The sequence below is a fragment of the Hippocampus comes genome, unplaced genomic scaffold (genome assembly GCF_001891065.2).
Source record: "Hippocampus comes isolate QL1 unplaced genomic scaffold, H_comes_QL1_v1.1 scaffold2, whole genome shotgun sequence".
Classification (NCBI taxonomy): domain Eukaryota; kingdom Metazoa; phylum Chordata; class Actinopteri; order Syngnathiformes; family Syngnathidae; genus Hippocampus; species Hippocampus comes.
Window position 1 is genome coordinate 1985720 of NW_017805139.1, and position 19023 is coordinate 2004742.

Sequence of the window (19023 nt, forward strand, 5' to 3'; positions counted from 1 at the left end):
ATATATATATATATATATATATATATATGAGACATGTTTCTGGGTTAATATTATTCATTTTGTATGTTGTGAAGTTGTTTGCAATATTAAACTGAAATATTTGAAGAAATAAAAATGACTATAGGCAACTGAAAAACAAAACCAATGTTGATAAAGTTTCAACCCTCCACTTTTAGTTATTTGCACAAATCCAGAAACACATAAAACGCATCAATCAGTCAGTAAATTGACCAAAACATCACGAAACAAACAAAGGTTATTATATTATACTTTGCGTGCAGTATTTCAAATGTGGACTCACGACACACACAAGTGTACTGATGAAGCAGGTCAGGATCAGAAGGGTGCTTGCAGCTTGGAAATGGGTGAAATACAAAACAGCACTGCCACACTCCTTCACAGGCACAGTCTTTTCTGTCACTCGAGCTACACCATAATCGCACAATCAGAGAAATACAGTCATCCTCACTTTCACGAGAAAAAGTGATCTGCGCCTTCAAGTTTCGACTTGTGGAAGTAAGCTCTGGGTGCTCTTGACACATACTTGAAGGCTTCACCCACCCATACATCTATGCTCATTAAAACCAACAGTTTAATGTGAGTGAATCCCATCGTGATGTCTTCAACAAAAGATCAGTCGTCGGTGCATTCATTGAGTTGTACAATCACAAAGATATCTGAGGGAAACCGACTTGTCTGCTTTCTGGGGTGAAAGGTTGACACAGCTTCATTCCCTTCAACAGCTTAAGAAACACTGTTTTCTTTCACCTCTTTTCATCGACTAACATTTCTCACAATTTAGACAAAGGGATTCTTGTACACGACGCAAAAACTACGCAATTTATGTTAGGTCATTTGTTTGTGTTAAATGTCGCACTCCGACATCAATTTGCTTCACCAAAACCTGTTGGAATTCAAGTGAATTCCCGAAGAAGAGTGGAACCTGCCTTTTGAAATTTGGGAAGCCGCTGAAGAAAATGTCCACGACCAGAGAACTGATATTTACTCCTCTCTCCACGGTAAGAATTTACGGCGATTTCCTTTCATACGCCAAATGTGAGGAAGGAATCATACTGCCGCTCAAAAAGGGATGACCAGTTCATGGACATGATTGTCAACCTTTTTCATTAATTTCCAACAACAGGTACAGTCATCGTAATGACATTCTCTTAATTATATTGCTGCAACAGCAATTTAACAGCTGTTCAAAGTGACCCGTGAAGAGATATCAGTGAATGTAATCACTATACAGTACAATGCAAAACTCTAATGATTCAAATCCCTGAGGGACACTACAGATTCGTCAGCTAAAGCCATGAAAGCGTCAGATCTCCCACAGACAGGATGTGGTCCAATAATCCCTTGAACAAAAGCACCAAGAGGCTCAGCACAGCTTTTAAATGAAATGAACGAATCCATCAAAACTTACCAAGATAGTTTTCTGATTAATTATAGTGAGGTGGGGAAGAAATGGTTCACGTTTAAGTAAAACAGACCAAGACAGATAAAAACAATAAAAAACCCTTATAATCCAGCAGGTAATTTAAGGGGGAGCCATTCCTATTTTGAGGACTGAGCTCAATACTGTCCTATATGATTAGCATATTAGATGGCGCTAGGGAGCTACCCCACCACTCAAGAAGAACACGTGAGAAAAATGAAATAAAAACAATTAGAAAATTATTCATCTAGAATCATTTCATATTTCAGGTATGAGGTGTGAAAATCTTTACCCATATACTCTCATTAAAAGTTGTACCTGCACAGTGTCTCCAATACAAATGATAGGAACACTTAGGGCTGTCACACTCTTCCAACACAAACTGTATAACAATTTACACTATCCATGGCAAGTGTCTTGAAAAAGATCTGTTGTTGACCTTGCTACTCCTACAAACGGTGAAATCACCCAACTTCTAGAAGAGAGGTTTGTACAAAGCCAGGGAAAGTCGATAACAAATGGTGAGAATTCACAAGAATTCAGCATCAACAAAAAATCGATTCAATAGATTCTTTAGAGACTTAAAGTTGCTCAAAGGCAAATGAAAGATTAGTAGTATTCTTTACAACCTTAAGTTGGTACAATGGAAAATGATTCACTTTCCCGAGCATCCGCTGAATAAAGTTTTTGTTGGTGCTGAGTTCCAGCGCAGCCCTGCAGAGACCCGCACTGACTGCCTGCTCTAGTAATGGTTTTTTTTTTTGTTTTGTTTTGAACAGTGGTGGGAGTAGCAGGCTTGACACTTCGTGGTTTGTCAAGAACAAATCCTGTCATCTCGATCATGTCCCGTGCAACATGCGTATCCAAAGGACATCCAATGTATGACTGCAACTGAATGCAACCTTAAATGTGCATCGCCGTCCAATAGGTCACGGGTCCCAAATTCAAGGCCCGAGTGGCAGATCTGGCACATCACGTCATTTAATGTAATGTAAGATCACCATAATTACTGTCACTTAAACAACTGTGTCCTTTTTGATACATGAATTCAATTTTTTCCAGCGCTGCCTGAACGCACCATGACACTGGCCGTTAGCCTAGCCTGCTAATTGAGCTAATCTGATTTATCGCCCTTGTTGAGAGCACGTAACGTCAACGAGGATTACTAATTTGAGTTTCTCTTAGCTGCCATCGACGTAATATCCGCGTGACATAAAACTGCGTCTCAGCAGGAAAATGGCGTCGCTTGGGGAACCTGTACGTCTGGAGAGAGGTAAAGTTAATTGGCTTGGTAGTGTGGCGTTGAAATGTTCATGTCGATGAGAACGTCTTATCTAAAACTAGCGTTAGCCAAGTGTAATTGCTATTGCTAAATGCATGCCGAGATTCTGTAGCATTTCGAGGGCTATGTTAGCAATTCGTTTGCATTCTATTTGGAAGCCCAGAACGCTGCTTCAATTCTAAGATGAACGCCGTGTGCCATGTTAGATTGTATGATTCGTTGCTAACAAGCAAGTCAGGAAACTACTGTTTGGTTGCAGTGACATGACGTTTACATTCCCTATTTTGCTGCGGTATTAAAAATAAAGAAGATGGTTCGGATGGATTGTAAGAAGTGCACCTCTTCTGCTTTGCTAGCCATGAATAGCAGACATTAGCCGCCGTTAGCATTCTCTCCTGCGGTGCATTCGCAAAAAAGTACGACAGTACATACATTTTTGAGACTTTTGATCAAATTCAGTAAAAGGTTATGATTGAATTTTGCCAAATGATTATCAACGTGTTATTTATAATCCCAGATCGTATTGAGTGCGCTTGGGAGGCCAAAACAAAACACTTTTTTTCCCCTGAGTGGTTCATTTTGTTTATATAGCTGTTTATTATTGTATTTATTATTTATTTCTTCTCATGAGATTAGAAAGCATACAAAAATATAATTGTTGGTCATATTTCCATGTAATATTCCTCTTTTTATTGAGAACTCGGATGAAAATATGATCTTATGTCAGTCTATTGCAGTCACTTGGGAGGAGGGGAGGAAGGCTTATCTAAGTTTTTTCATGTTTTTTTTTTTGTTGCTGCTTTTAGAATAATTTTTTTTCTTGAAATAATTCCGGAAAACATAACACTCAGGAAAATTATTTTAAAGAAAAATATTAAAAATACTCAGAAAAAACTGTGTGTGTGTGTGGGGGGGGGTGTCACTCTGAAAAGCAAAACAAATAACCTCTGTACTTTTAGAGTTTACTCGTTTTCGCTAAATGTTTGAGATCCTTGTGTCAGCATTTTTCAAACAGCGCCTTTATTTTGATTGTGGATTGTGGTGTTTTGTTTGTTGACAGACATTAACCGTGCCATTGAACTGCTTGACAAGCTTCAGAGGACGGGGGAGGTTCCTCCTCAGAAGCTGCAGGCCCTGCAAAGGGTCTTACAGAGTGAATTTTGCAATGCTGTCAGAGAAGTAAGATACCTGTAGTTTGGGCTGTCCTGAACCGATCACGCTGAGCAGAATTTGGGGCGGATCACAGTGATTAGGACTGTAACAATAGTTTTTTATGACTCGATACATAATAATTTACATGCATGTTTGTTTACATACATCATCAACATTCAGTCGCATTGCTTCTCTACTTCTCCTGTCAGCTGCTGAACAAGTGTGGGCGTTCACACGGATGCATTCACATTCGGAGTGGAACAGCTTTTGAAACCCGTCTCAACAGTTTGGTTCGACTGTGTATGTTAGATTTGCTTCAATTTATTCATGAGAGGAAGGAGTCCGTAATGCGAATAGTCAAGTAACTCTAGTGCACAGGTGTCAAAGTCAAGGTCCGTGGGCCAGATCTGGCCCGCCACACCATTTTATGTGGCCCGCAAAAGCAAATAATCATGTCAAGTTCCATGATGCTTCCTAAGGTCTAAACCAAAGTTTCAAATTGTCATATGTAATCCACAATAACGGTCATTATTCTTGACTTCTGATTGTAAAACTAGTTATTCCCAAAATTCATAACGGCCCTCCAAGGGAAACCGTAACTACAATGTGGCCCGCGACAAAAACGAGTTTGACACCCCTGCTCTATTGGTAGCCGATGCTTTTGGCTAACAGCAGCCTTCTGCAGTGCTCTTTTTGCACAATTCCATTGCTTGTTTATGCACTATGGGTTCTGTGAACTTTTGCCAGGAGCTTAAAGAGATTTGGTGACTGTCACCAAATATCCATTAAATTACTGAGTCTGGATCTCTCCAATGCTAGTGTATTGTGAGGGAGCTTAGTTCGCTTGAAATAGCTAAACATTAATACAAACACCTTAGTCTATGTGTATTTTATGTATTTGGGCTTTTATTCAAGTATTAATAAGATCGGATGAAAAACAACCTTTGTTCAGGCTACTTACCTATTTTTCATGACAAAATCTCACAGGTAACCTGTACACCAAAGTATAAAAACGTATAAATAATGTACTTAAATAAATAAATAAAACTTGTCCACTCTCAGTTTAGTCACAAACGTATTTAAAAACACTTGAAAAGGATGTACTTCAATTATTTTTGCTCTAACGTCATCACGAAACCAGTGACATAAATAATGATGCAATCATTTATTGCAAAAGTTTTTGTGAAAAATACATCGCCCGGAAAGATTTGTTATGGTGACAGACCTGATAACGGTGATAAATCTGGTGACAGGCCTAATAACACGCAGGCACATCCGCCTGTACTCTGCAGCGGAAAATACATTTTATTTAGAGCAACAAGGAGAGAAGTACAATGTGGAAGCATTAATTTGGATGCATACTCCTCATTCATTCATTCATTCATTCATTTTTACTGTATTGCCAAGCTGTCAGATCGGGACTCTATAGTGGCAGATATTTAAAACCATAGACTGAAACTTGGGTACCCAAACAGTGGGATTGGGGCATCCCTACTTTCAATGTGATTGTTTTGAATCATTCATTTGCTTTGGTTTCAGTTCACTCGCTGACAGTTCACCTCGTCGTATTGATTACCATGTAACCGCTTGAGTCGGAACATAATCTGTTTTGTGACACTAGTTTTAGTGAACACATTTTCCATGGGAACGAATGAAACGTTTTTTTTTTTCACGCTCAAACTGTTTCCATCATAAAACCTCTATTAATTATACAGGCAATGATTGAAGTAGCTTCGTACATTGTCAAAGTGAAACGACTAATGAAGGTGCCTTTCACACGTTTTGTCTTGTACGAAGTATGACATCACCCATGATGATGAGTTCAACAAAAAATTGTTGTTTGAACACCAACTTTGTATCGTTTTTCACAGGAGGTTCCACTGTGCTTGCTGAAATAGACACTGCAGGTTTTGATCTTTTGGCTAATTTGTTTCTACAGGTTTATGAGCACGTGTACGAGACAGTGGACATCAACAGCAGTCCTGAAGTCAGAGCAAATGCTACAGCAAAGGTACAATCATTCAGTCACAGTGTTACAAGATATTTCAAGAATTAAGAGAATCTCATCGTATAGGCGACCGTGGCAGCGTTTGCAGCAAGTGAGGGGCACTCGCATCCACGTGTGGTGGAACTTCCCAAAACAGAAGAAGGCTTGGGGTTCAACATAATGGGTGGGAAGGAGCAGAACTCTCCAATTTACATCTCGCGGATCATCCCAGGAGGCATCGCCGACCGACACGGTGGCCTGAAGAGAGGTGATCAACTTCTCTCTGTCAACGGGGTGGTAAGTCCTCTTCTTTTACAGGCAAAAAGTCTCCAGCCTTTTTCCTCAGCTTTTTCATTCAATGTTTCACATTTGTTCTAATGCAACAACTCTTTAGCCGTTACTGCAGTTAGCCTGTGATGTGTCCTTAAATGTACCACATTTTTGGAACTCCAAAAGGCAGCCTTGTCTATCTATGCTAACGAGGAGCAGCTCGTTTCATGCCAAATCACACCCAGTGGGCTTAACCAAGCAGATTTTGATTGGAATGAATGTATTTGTTGATAATGATGGCATAACACAAAATCTCAAATTTTAGGTCAAAGGGAGCAGGGGTTTGGTAGCTGCGGCCTGCCGAATTTTGACATTTTGTCCAAAAAAGGGAGCATGGACTCCTTCCTTTGGAACCTTTTAACGCAAGAAGTGCTGGGTCACTTTTCACAAAACAGGTTTTGTTGGAAATGGAATTCAGATATGCAATCGTTTAGATCGGTCCATATTTTTTGTGCACTTGACCTTTTGACCTGTAATTTGAATTTGAGATTGACTTTGTGGATTACATGACCTCAACGAAGTTTTTCATCAATGTAATCTCTCACGTTTCTCTAAAACATAAGTTTCAGAGATGTGTTTTTTGTTTAGTTTTAACAATAAATTGTCAAAGTATCCCGCCCCGCAGACCTTCAATGAATATTCAACTTTCAAGGAATATCTGAGGGAATAGATCTTTTGACTCATTCTTGCTGCTAAACTTGGAAAAAAAACCCATCTCTGAAACTGGAATATGTTCTGGAGAAGATGTGAGAGATTACCATGCATGAAAATGTTTCAGTCACGTGAAATACAAGGTCACTTTTAAAGTCAAATTATCCGTCAAAGGTTCAAGTTGCTCACATATGTACCAATCTTTTAAATGATTGCATATTTGGAATCCTTGTTAAATTCCCATTCCAACAACTCCTCTTTTGTAAATATTGAACCAGAGATATAAGGGTTTAAATGAAGGCGGCCATGCCGTTTTTTTGCCAAAAATGTCAAAATTCGGCAGGGTGCAGCCCCCAACCCCCTGCTCTAATTGACTTAAAATTTGAGGATTTTGTATTTTGTCATCACCATCAACAAGTACACCAAGTTTTATTAAATGAAAATCATCTCGGTTAAAATGTTCTCTTTTTTGGGAGGGGAAGTGGTGGGTGATTTGGCATGGAGTGACCAAAATCCTTTTTTGTGTGTGTGTGTGTGTGTGTGTGTGTGTGTGTGTGTGTGTGTGTGTGTGTGTGTGTTTGTTTTTTTTTTTTCTGGGCACTTACACAAACATAAAAATATGCGCAAAGGAGACCGTAATCCCCCCATTGTTGCATTTTCCAGTGGTTTCCTCTTATTATTTCAACGTTGGCCTGTGTTTTGGCCTATGCAGCATTCACACTTTAGGTGAAGTGAACCAAACCACAACTGAACAAACCACAACTGACCAAACCACAATGCTCCCTGCTCTCCCTGCGCAAAAGTCAAGCAGGTGAATCACAAAAGCGTCTGTGACTTTGCTAAACAAAGATACATTCATAAAGCACATTGTACCATCTTTCATCGCTCCTTTTCTCTTGCTCTGTGCTACAAAATGTTTTTCAACACCTCAATAACTCGTATAGGTGGTGTGTCCTTGCCATCATTTGGCTTTTCCTACATACAGGGTTGTGAAAAAGTATTTGCCCCTTTCCTGATTCATTCCATTCTTTTTTTTTTTTTTTTTTTTGCATATTTAACCAGACAAAGGTTTCAAATCATCAAACCGATTTTAATATCACACCCAAACAACCGATGGAAATACAAAAGGTGGTTTTCAAATGACAATTCATTTTATTAAGACACAAAAAAAAAAAAAAATCAAAACCTTTCTGACCCTCTGTGGAAAAAGTAATTGCCACCTGACCCTAATAACGGGTTGTGCCACCCCTGGCGGTAATAACTGAAATCAAGCATTTGCGTTAATTGGTAATGAGTCTGTCACATCGCTCTGGAGGCATTTTGTCCCATGCATTGGTTTTTGAAATCTTGTAGTCTACTTCACATTCTCTGACAGATTCTATTTAAGTGATTTCTTGATTCAACAAGTATCGTGGTTAATCAGGTTTGGGCGTGGTTTGTGAAATTGAACTCACCTTTCCCTAATTTGTGGTTCGTCACAATGACTTTGTGATTTAATAAGGGGGGCAATTTTTCACAGAGGGTCAAAAAAGTTTTGAATTTTTTTTTTTTCATGTCTCAATAAATGTAATTGCCATTTGAAAACTGCATTTTGTATTTCCTTGGGTTGTCTCTGAGTGATATTAAAATTGGTTTGATAATTTGAAATTTGGCAGCCAGGTAGTCCAGTGGTTAACGCGTCGACCTCACAGTACAGATAGTCGTGGGTTCGGCTCCGGCCTCCCTGTGTGAAGTTTGCATGTTCTCTCCCCGACCTGTGTGGGTTTTCTCCGGGTACTCCGGTTTCCTCCCACATTCCAAAAACATGCATGGCAGGCTGAATGAACACTCTAAATTGTCCCAAGGTGTGAGTGTGAGCGCGGATGGTTGCTCGTCTGTGTGTGCCCTGCTATTGGCTGGCAACCGGTTCAGGGTGTCCCCCGCCTACTGCCCGAAGACAGCTGGGATAGGCTCCAGCACGCCCTGCGACCCTTGTGAGGATGAAGCGGATCAGAAAATGGATGGATGGATGGATTTGAATCCTTGAGTGTGTGTGGTAGATATGCAAAAAAAAAGGGGGGCGGGGGAATCAGGAAGGGGGCAAATACCTTTTCACAGCAATGAATTTGTGATGGAATAGCTCGTAAAGCTGTCCTGCAGAAACCTTATTCTGATCCTCAAATATGAGACCCCAAAGTGGTGCGCATTGTACAGTGTGCAGCCCAACAGTTGAGTGGTTGTTTTTTTTTTTTTTTCCTCCCCCTAGAGCGTGGAAGGTGAACACCATGAGAAAGCTGTGGAACTACTTAAAGCAGCTCAGGGCACAGTGAAGCTGGTAGTGAGGTACACCCCCAAAGTCCTCGAAGAGATGGAGTCACGTTTTGAGAAAATGAGGTCGGCGAAGCGTCGGCAGCAGAATAACTATCCCCAGTAGAGTTGTTTCATGTCGACGCCAGTTCTTATGGCTCTCCTCCTCCAGCCTTCAGGCCATCTGTTCTGGTCTCTTTCTTATATTCCAACTCAGAAACATTCTAGCCTACTCACACATAGTTGTAATTGATCCACACAAAAGTATACGTGTTGTACTTAGTTTCTGCACCAATTAAATATTCAGATTGCTCATGGTTACTATGCTGAACATCACAGCCAAGGCATCGGCACTCGTCAGCCATCTCCGTAACCAGGGCAACAGATTCAGGCTTGTATTTTGTATTGCAACGGTCGCGTAATAGAAAACCTGCTTGGATAGAATCGCATCCATTGAAAACGTCCGACTTGGTGTCCTGAATAAGTTCTGCGAGTGTGCAAAAGAGACGGAAACGCGTCGTGGCCTCATGATTGAACGTTTTGATGTTTTGTGGATGGCAAGTTCATTTTGAAAAGTTTTTACTTCAGCTCACATTTGTCAGCATAACTCACTCACATCTTGTGCATTACTTTTGGAACTAGCGGTTGAATGCTACTTTATACAAAATTCCTTTCACGAGGAAAGTTTGCAACTCTTAAGATATCAAGTGAAGAGGAGTTCACGCTGTGTTTTTTCCACGTTTGTTTCCACTGATGGTTCGGCATAGTTCTTGCGATACGATAAAGCTGTTTAAAAACAAATGCAAATGTGCAAATTGAAAGAAGCAGACATCTATGAGTAAAGACTTAGAAAAGGTTTTATAGCGTTGTTTCGCCGTCTTGAGCTTTGGTGTGCCATTCTACAACAAACTCAATGTTAAAGTTGCGTTGAATGTCTCCTTATTCATCTGAACTACATGGTTCCCATTTTTTTCCAGCGAAAACACAATGACCTTGACCACACGACAAACACGCTCATGATAACCCACTGCATACAGCCACTGCAGTGTCTGCAGAATAACAGTATATTTATGTTCACTTATTTTGTAGCTCACCCTACTCTAATTGTAAACAGCTTTGCTTCACAACACCAAGTCCCACAAAGAATTCGTTCTGATTTTGACCTTGAGAATTTTTGCCATCCAATGAATAATCCATGTCTGCAATACACTGTGTACAAATACAACCACTGTCCTTTTATAGAATTCTCCGATAATACCTTCATGACACGTAATGTTGCTAACTTGTGATTGTTTTCAAAAAGACGTCTCAGCACTACTTTGATGACTGAGTGTATATACCCGTTCAACCAACAGTTGTTTTTCTTATTTACATACGGAATACCAAACAAGCTAATGATTTCGAAGTACTGCCTTGCTTGTCAAGTGAAGGAAAATGATTGTAAATATTTGAATGATGTTACATGTTATTCAGATTTCCCCATGTCAAGCAAATAACCATGACGCTTATTTAGAAAGCTGTCCAAATAAGTTTGAAAGTCTGGCTCACGAGCGAACACAAAATTGAAATGTACACATCAATCTATGCAAAGTATTTTTTTTTTTAAATGGGAGACACTTGTCCTCAATTGCTGCAAAAGAGTTTGTTTTCATGTAGAATGTCCATCGAGAATGTGTCTAAGGCTGTGCAAAGTTGAATATGAAGCATTCATTCAACCGGCACAGTGAAATATATTTGAGTAACAAAACATTTAGAGAATTTCGGGGGCTACGCCGCTACCTTTTCTTTTTCCTGTAGTCTCCTTGTTTGTTTTCCTTGGCGCACCATTTGTGTACATACTGTAGTTTGTGCAATATTTCAAAGTAGTTTGGCTTGTATAGTTTTATCCCACAGCAGCATGTTGGATATCCTGCTCACGCATTTTAACACACTGAATGTCACTGTCTATGTCATCTGACGTTGTCGCAAAATGTTGTGAAACAACTCAACTCTACCCATTTTACCCAATCTCCCTTTTGGGGTGGTCAATAGAGTATTTTTTATAATAGCTTTCTTTTGATATTTTTCTCAATTTTTGTAAGTGTTTTTGCTAATGAAATAAAATCTAGGGGCAAAGTGAGTCTGCCATAGAATTCTCCGATAATACCTTCATGACACGTAATGTTGCTAACTTGTGATTGTTTTCAAAAAGACGTCTCAGCACTACTTTGATGACTGAGTGTATATACCCGTTCAACCAACAGTTGTTTTTCTTATTTACATACGGAATACCAAACAAGCTAATGATTTCGAAGTACTGCCTTGCTTGTCAAGTGAAGGAAAATGATTGTAAATATTTGAATGATGTTACATGTTATTCAGATTTCCCCATGTCAAGCAAATAACCATGACGCTTATTTAGAAAGCTGTCCAAATAAGTTTGAAAGTCTGGCTCACGAGCGAACACAAAATTGAAATGTACACATCAATCTATGCAAAGTATTTTTTTTTTTAAATGGGAGACACTTGTCCTCAATTGCTGCAAAAGAGTTTGTTTTCATGTAGAATGTCCATCGAGAATGTGTCTAAGGCTGTGCAAAGTTGAATATGAAGCATTCATTCAACCGGCACAGTGAAATATATTTGAGTAACAAAACATTTAGAGAATTTCGGGGGCTACGCCGCTACCTTTTCTTTTTCCTGTAGTCTCCTTGTTTGTTTTCCTTGGCGCACCATTTGTGTACATACTGTAGTTTGTGCAATATTTCAAAGTAGTTTGGCTTGTATAGTTTTATCCCACAGCAGCATGTTGGATATCCTGCTCACGCATTTTAACACACTGAATGTCACTGTCTATGTCATCTGACGTTGTCGCAAAATGTTGTGAAACAACTCAACTCTACCCATTTTACCCAATCTCCCTTTTGGGGTGGTCAATAGAGTATTTTTTATAATAGCTTTCTTTTGATATTTTTCTCAATTTTTGTAAGTGTTTTTGCTAATGAAATAAAATCTAGGGGCAAAGTGAGTCTGCCTGTGCTGTCTGTGTAGCACAGCATTATTCAGGCAGCAAATTGGATGTCGGTACTCTGCAGATAAACTGGCCTACGTCAGTGTTCCCTTCTCAGATCTCAACTGGTCTTTGTGCCCTCTCGAATTCCAAGAGTAAACTTGCAGCATGTGAAGCTTTTGATAATGTTTTGAAATATTTTAGTTGTGCTTGTAAAGGGTGTTTACCTGTAGATTGTGTTATGTTTGTGGTTTTTTTCTTATTTACTATGTTGTGTTCATGTGAAATGTAGAAATGAAGTGAAAGCGAAATAAATAAAACAGATTGAATCTTGAATGTCATGTTTTGTACTCATCTTCCAACACAAAATGTCTGCGTGCTTAATTGTTTGACAGTTTTCTGTTTTTTTCCATTTAATTTGCTCACAATCCCAGATGGTTGACACTTCTTTTAAACTCTCATGACAAAGTGTGGTCTAAAGATAAAATCAAAAGCATGCAGTTTTGCACAGCAGAGTGATTAAAAGAAATGATTTGTCAACTGCACCATTCCATGTTTGTAACATAAATTTATTTGGAAGACCAAGAGGAGATGAGAAAGAAGCATTATTCAAGCCACATACTTAGTGACGGGGTATTTCTGCCAGAAAAACTTTGACCAAAACGATATTTTTGCCTTGTGTCTGGGCATAGGGTTTTTCACAGGGGGGCAGGTGGCTGCCACTGCAACCAAATCCCTTGTCACCCCTGCTGTTGGCAAATAATCTATCAATACGAAATTCAGATTTTTATTACGAATGTTCTTTGTTGTGAATAAAGGTTTTTTATCACCAGATTAGAATTCAAACACGCACACAACTTCGAAGAAGGACGTGGTTGCATCCTAAATCAAGTGCAATATACCTTTACCATCTCAGACGGTGGTTTGTGGGTTCAGCTTGTTAAGTGAACGGTTATTCTGTTAAACTTTGCTCAGCATTGAGAAAGGCACCGTCGAGCTAGAACTTTTTGTTAAACGTTTTGCTGACCACCATACTAACATCCGTCTTGTGGTTTAAAGGTCTTTGTAAACATATTTGATTGAATGTAGACGGTGTGAAAGTGTGACATAATGTAGCCTGTCAAATACTTATAAATTGTAATTGATGAGAATTATGGCTTTGCCTACAGAGACTGAGTTTGTGCGCGACATTAAACTAATGTTATAGTCACGTTGACGTGACACGCTTGAAACTTGCCAGTGAACGCAGATAATGAAACCGCTGACGTGCGTGCGTTTTTGTGCTTGTGTGGGGACGGTTTCTAACCTCCGTGCTCCAAACTCAAGCTCCTGGCACCCGTTCACCCTCTCAGGGAAAACTGTTAGATCTGCCACGTAGGCTTTGTTTGATACAAGAACAACCACAACAACAACACAAAACACCCTTACAGAAAGATGTATCATGCACATGGTAGGATACGACAGCAGATGTCGCTTGAACAGAAGCTAAACACAAAACGAAGAAGAAATGAATGCGCGTCCGTTTTGGATGTGTGACGTAATTTCCTTTCCTTCTGTGCTAACCATTAGTGAGCACGCGTTCGACTTTCTTGCTCAAGTGAGTGGCCTTTTAAATACGTTTTTTATTCCTTTAGTGGGTGGTCAAATGAACCACGTGGCACATTAAATATACGATTACAAATATCTGGCTGATTAGAACGTGTTTTTTTGAGATTAAGATTTAAAACGTGTTAGCGGTCTGTATTAGCGGGACCGAAGAGAACCGCCACATGGTATCCGACTGCGACATATGAACAGCCACTTTGACTGACTCAATTCAACAAGTTGTCTCTTATGTGCAAAAAATATCGACTGTACGAATAAATAAATATTGCTTTGGCTTTGCTGATTTGATGAAGAAGAAAAGCATTGGCAGCGACAATCTTCACTTCAAACAACCTCGCAGAAAGTGCTTGGCAGCCAAGAACTACAATATTCCCAGCGGTTATGTTGCCGCAACCGGCAACTCGTTAACGCGCGTTTTACTGGGATTTCCGTAAAAACTACAAATACAAATTTTGCGTCTTTCACCCTGTGCCAGCTAGTGGTGGTGTATAATGGTCTATAATGGTGTAATAGGCGTCTCCCCGAAGGTGCTCTTTTACTGCTTCGCGTCACGGGTTCGAATCCCGCGCGGTAAAAATTTTTTTACGATGTCTTGCAGCCAGTTGTTAATTGTAAGCAAACAGGTTCGTTTCACGTATTCATTGAAGAATTGAAAAATTAAGAACTTCAACAATTTCGATATAGCTTGTATAACTGAAATATGTGGTGAAATGATTATGGCCCACAAAAGTAAAAACAGAATTAGGGGGTTCACAATAAAAACAGGTAAAATCAATCTTAAAAAAATTAGGTTGACGTTACATTAAGAAAAGTTCAAGAATGTAACCCATTATTATTATTGTTATTATTATATATTTTATTTACAAAAATACGGTAAAGTTATGATTCGGAAACACATAAAGTTACTGGACATTGCCCTAATGCCCACAGCAGGAATCGGGAGCCAGTGAATCTGGAAGCCAGTAGAACCGTCACATAGCAGCCGACACAAAATGCTATAAGACTGTACTCATGTTGAAATAGCCAATTTATGGCAGGGCCATAATTCCTCGCAGCAGCAATTGACCAATCAGCACCATTCACAGCAAAAATAATCAGAGCCAATAACGGCAAAACACGCTCTCCATCTGGCATAAAAAAATGCATTTTCAACTAAAACCTCTTCTTCTTATAGCTAATAAAAGAGAGTTGCCGGTTACGGCAAAACAACCACTGCTACTATGTTAAAGCTCATTCCTGTGATAATAACCTTAAGTTAAAATAAGAATACTTAGAATCGTAGTTGCTTTATATGTTACAATGATCCCAATATTTGTTCAAATTACTTGTTACAGAATGCGTTACGTAGCTGCTTACCTGCTATCTGCCCTTGGCGGCAATGAGAATCCAGATGCTAAACACATCAAGAAGATCCTAGAAAGTGTTGGCATTGAAGCTGATGACACCCGTTTGGAAAAGGTACCTGTTCTGGTGTTTCAAAGCTTCCTTCACATATCAACATTTTTTTTTTTAAATTTCTTTTTTTACTCGAATGACTTTCACAAATGCCATTTACCTTCAACAGGTCCTCGCTGAGCTCAAAGGCAAGAAAGTGAATGATGTGATTGCTGCTGGTGAGTGTCACTGTTTCATGTCACTGTGGCAAGTCAAAAATTGTACGATATACAGCCAGCGATAACTGGGAAAACATTGCAATATTGTGATGTAGTTCACTAGCTAAAGGCAGCCATTGTACAGTGAATTCCTTATTGCAAATTCCAGACCCACCCACATGAAGTGAAAATCTGTAATATTGTGAGATCAATTTTTAAAAATAGTTTTACCTCTTGTAAAGGCTTTGAACACATTTAAACTTAACAAAGCACATTTAAACATATTAAAACACCCTTAATGGCGCCGCGAGAGTGGCTGCCTTTCCAGCAGCTCCTATACTTTGTTGTTCTACTTCTTCCTTTCATAACTTTGCTGCTGTGAATTGGGAATTTCTCCATTGCGAGACTAATAAAGGTTTTCTTATCTTATCTTAAAATATAATAAAACACACTTTTGAAAGTTTTCCTTAGCACCTGTTTGTATTCTTGTTTGCGGAGTTCTCCAATTAAAGGCCAAAATGTGCATGCTTCATGCTCTTGTCTATCTATTACTTAGGGCAGGGGTGTCAAACAAATTTTTGTCGTGGGCCATATTGTAGTTACAGTTTCCCTTGGAGAGCCGTTCTGACTGAATTTTGTCAAACCATATACCGTAAATGTTTAACCACCTCCACATGTTACATACACAGCGAACAACAAATAGATGGATAACGAGTTTTGACATCAGAAGTAAAGAGTAATGGATTGTTCGAACATTGTAATTCTTACTTTCTATATGACAATTTGAAATGCTGGTTCAGACTTTAGCAAGCATCATGGAAGTTGACCTGCTTGAATTGCTTTCGCGGGCCACATAAAATGATGTGGCGGGCCAGATCTGGCCCCTGGGCCTTTATTTTGACACCTGTGACTTGGGGCTAAAACGGGTCCTCGAGTAATGGGGTACCTCGGTCCAACACAATGCTCAAGGCCTTTTTTTCTGCCTCGGGTACCTGCTAATTTTACATGCACTGTACACCAGTTGTGTGGAACGCAGGTTCCTCGGAAGCCATATGCTGCCTGTTTTAGATTTTTCTCTACTTCAAGACACCTGATTCAACAATCAGCTCATCCGCGGGCTCTTTTGAAGCCTGAAACGATCAAATATTTGATCACTGCAGCCCAACCGTCACTCTCGATTGAAGTTATATAGTACAATTGACACATAAACCAAAAGGGAGTCAAAGTTGAATATAGTCACCTTAAGCTAATGGCAATTTTATTTATTTATCCCCCCCAGCCTCTGATACTGACCACCCTCTGCTAAAATTATCGACACCCTCAGCTTTAATTCTTGTCTTGTCTCTTCAAGGTATGTGCAAACTCGCCAGCATGCCAGCAGGCGGTGCTGTAGCAGTGGCCACCTCTGCAGCTGCTGGTTCAGGAGGAGCTTCTGCGCCTGCTGCTGGTGAGCGACCACCTCTTTTCGCTTTTGGCGCTCTGGACTTTTGCTTTCTACTTGGCATGTTAGCTATCTGGACAGTTCATCGTGTTTTTGATGGCCTGCATAATCAACATAACAAGACTCAACAGTTTCTTTGTTTTACTTTTCCAGCTGAAGAAAAGAAGAAGGAGGAGAAAAAGGAAGAGTCTGAAGAATCTGATGATGACATGGGATTCGGTCTTTTTGACTAAAAGAGCTCTGTATGGAATAAAAAGTGTTTTAAAACAAAACCTCTTGTTCTTATAGTTTAGAAATTGCATAACAAAAAGATCCTTGTGTCAAAAATGTGGGATCAAATATTAATTCAGTAAGTGTACAAAGTCAAGAATCTTATGTATAATGTAATTGTCTGGGAGGGCAATTCAATGGTTCACTCCTAGCCATCTGGCATCATAATTTGGGAGTAACTGATTTTCCATCTATCCATTTTCTGATCCACTTATCGTCACAAGGGGGGTGCTGGAGCCTATCCCAGCTGCCTTCGGGCAGTAGGCTGGGTACACCCTGAACTGGTTGCTAGCCAATCGCAGGGCACACATAAACAAACAACCATCCGCGCTCACACTCACACCAAGGGACAATTTAAAGTGTTCCATTAGCCTTCCGTGGATGTTTTTGGAATGTGGGGGGAAAACCGGAGTACCCGAATAAAACCCATGTCGGCACATGGAGGCCGGATCCGGAATTGAACCCTGGACCTCTACACTATCAGGCCAACGCGCTCACCAGTCGACCACCGGGGCGCCCTTAAAATGATTTTGCTACCCAAAAAAGGCATGAAAACTGCGGTCGTGTACGAGGTCATGGGTTCAAACATTGCCTCGATCCTGACTGGCCTTGTTGGGTTCCATAGGTGTGTGTGTGTGTGTGTGTGTGAATGGTCCCTGTGTGTCCCCCATGGCTAGTGACCGGTCCAGGGAGTACTCTGCTCAAACTCCTCTGCGAAAGGCTCCAGCTTGCCCACGATCTGACTAATGAGGAAAAGGGTTTTACATATTTTGGAAAATATGTATGTACCAGTAAATGTTCAAAGAAAACGTGTAAGATGGAGGACGTTCGAAAAATCTCCAGCTACAGGTATTTAAAACAAATATTTCTCTCCTTTTTTTTCCCTTGCATGACAGCGCTTATAGGAGTATTACATTAATTGCGAACTATTTCTGTTAGGTGGCTCTTGAGCAAGCAAAGCGTTATTATAGTGTACATTTTGGGGTTATTCTAGTCGTGTAAATCCCTTTATGAACTCCAAGTTCAACCTATACCTTTGTCCAGAAGGTGGTAGTAAAACATCCTTGGATGTTTAAATACAGATTTCAACGTTTTAAAATTTTGCTTGGAGAGCCTTATTTCAAGGGCAAATATTTGCCACTATGCCCTGTGATTGGATGATAACCAGTTCAGTATGGACCTGCTGCCTAAAGACACCTGGGATCGGTTCCAGCACGCCAGGAACCTTCGTCAGGATGAGAGGTTCGGATGGAGATTTGCAACTACAGTACTGTATTGCATCGCGACAGATCAGAACACGTCAATGTCGTATTTCGGGGTGCTGGCTCACTTCCTGAGCACGAGCGTGTCATCCAATAAACGTCTCCAGAGCACTGCATAACTCCTCAATAATAGGGAGTGAACTTATAGCCACAGTAGAGGCTGTGACGACTAAAAAATATATAGGTGTGATTCAAATCAAAATAAATGATTTGATTTATTTGGATTTTCTTTTTACCCGTTAGGTAACCTCGTTGAGTTTGGAATAGTAGATATAATATAATATGTGACCGATGGGGTGGCTCCCGTATGACTCTGTGGCGCAACGGTAGCGCGTCTGACTCCAGATCAGAAGGTTGCGTGTTCAAATCACGTCAGGGTCAGCTGTGTTTTGTAGGCCACAGCGAGTTAAAACTTGCAGAATAAAGTTCAAGTCAATTTTATTGTCACCTGTGCTTCATGTGCAACATACAGCAGATTAAATTTCTTTCCTCACGGGAGAGAGGACCCGCTGCGGGTGCCCACACCGCCATCAAAAGAACAGTTAACATAAAATGACAAAATAATACAACTCAACACATAAGACACAGACAGTCGTGCAATCTTAACCACATTTTCTGAATACTCTTTGTTGTTTGAAGCAGTTATAGATGAAAGAGGAGCGAATTAACAATGCTAAAGTGTCAATTTAGCGCATCCCAAAACCAGACACTTCAGACATACGGACAGTCGTCAAA

At 40.0% G+C, this 19023-nt stretch overlaps 2 protein-coding genes, 1 long non-coding RNA gene and 1 other non-coding gene across 5 annotated transcripts; 3 read left to right on the forward strand and 1 right to left on the reverse strand.

Moving 5' to 3' along the window:
• The first annotated feature begins 2506 nt into the window (after window positions 1–2506).
• lin7c (lin-7 homolog C (C. elegans)) lies at window positions 2507–10986 on the forward strand. Its single transcript, XM_019867428.1, has 5 exons — window positions 2507–2714; window positions 3784–3902; window positions 5815–5886; window positions 5950–6159; window positions 9089–10986. The coding sequence occupies exons 1-5, from the start codon at window positions 2678–2680 to the stop codon at window positions 9254–9256; spliced, it is 606 nt and encodes a 201-aa protein (XP_019722987.1). The 5' UTR covers window positions 2507–2677; the 3' UTR covers window positions 9257–10986.
• Window positions 10292–11369, reverse strand: LOC109514384 (uncharacterized). Its single transcript, XR_002167982.1, has 2 exons — window positions 11276–11369; window positions 10292–10387 (listed from the first exon to the last, which is right to left on the reverse strand). It is a non-coding gene; the product is annotated as an uncharacterized LOC109514384 (long non-coding RNA).
• A 2237-nt stretch (window positions 11370–13606) lies between these two features.
• On the forward strand, window positions 13607–17028 carry LOC109514468 (60S acidic ribosomal protein P2-like). 2 transcript variants are annotated; one of them, XM_019867600.1, is made up of 5 exons: window positions 13607–13715; window positions 15058–15181; window positions 15288–15336; window positions 16667–16762; window positions 16910–17028. In XM_019867600.1, exons 2-5 carry the CDS (start codon window positions 15059–15061, stop codon window positions 16987–16989), a joined length of 348 nt encoding a protein of 115 aa, XP_019723159.1. In that variant the 5' UTR covers window positions 13607–13715; window position 15058; the 3' UTR covers window positions 16990–17028. The 2 variants fall into 2 exon arrangements, with proteins under 2 accessions (XP_019723159.1, XP_019723158.1); XM_019867599.1 differs by lacking the exon at window positions 13607–13715 and having other exon boundaries at window positions 15016–15181.
• A 1569-nt stretch (window positions 17029–18597) lies between these two features.
• On the forward strand, window positions 18598–18669 carry trnaw-cca (transfer RNA tryptophan (anticodon CCA)). Its single transcript has one exon. It is a non-coding gene; the product is annotated as a tRNA-Trp (tRNA).
• The last annotated feature ends 354 nt before the right edge of the window (window positions 18670–19023 follow it).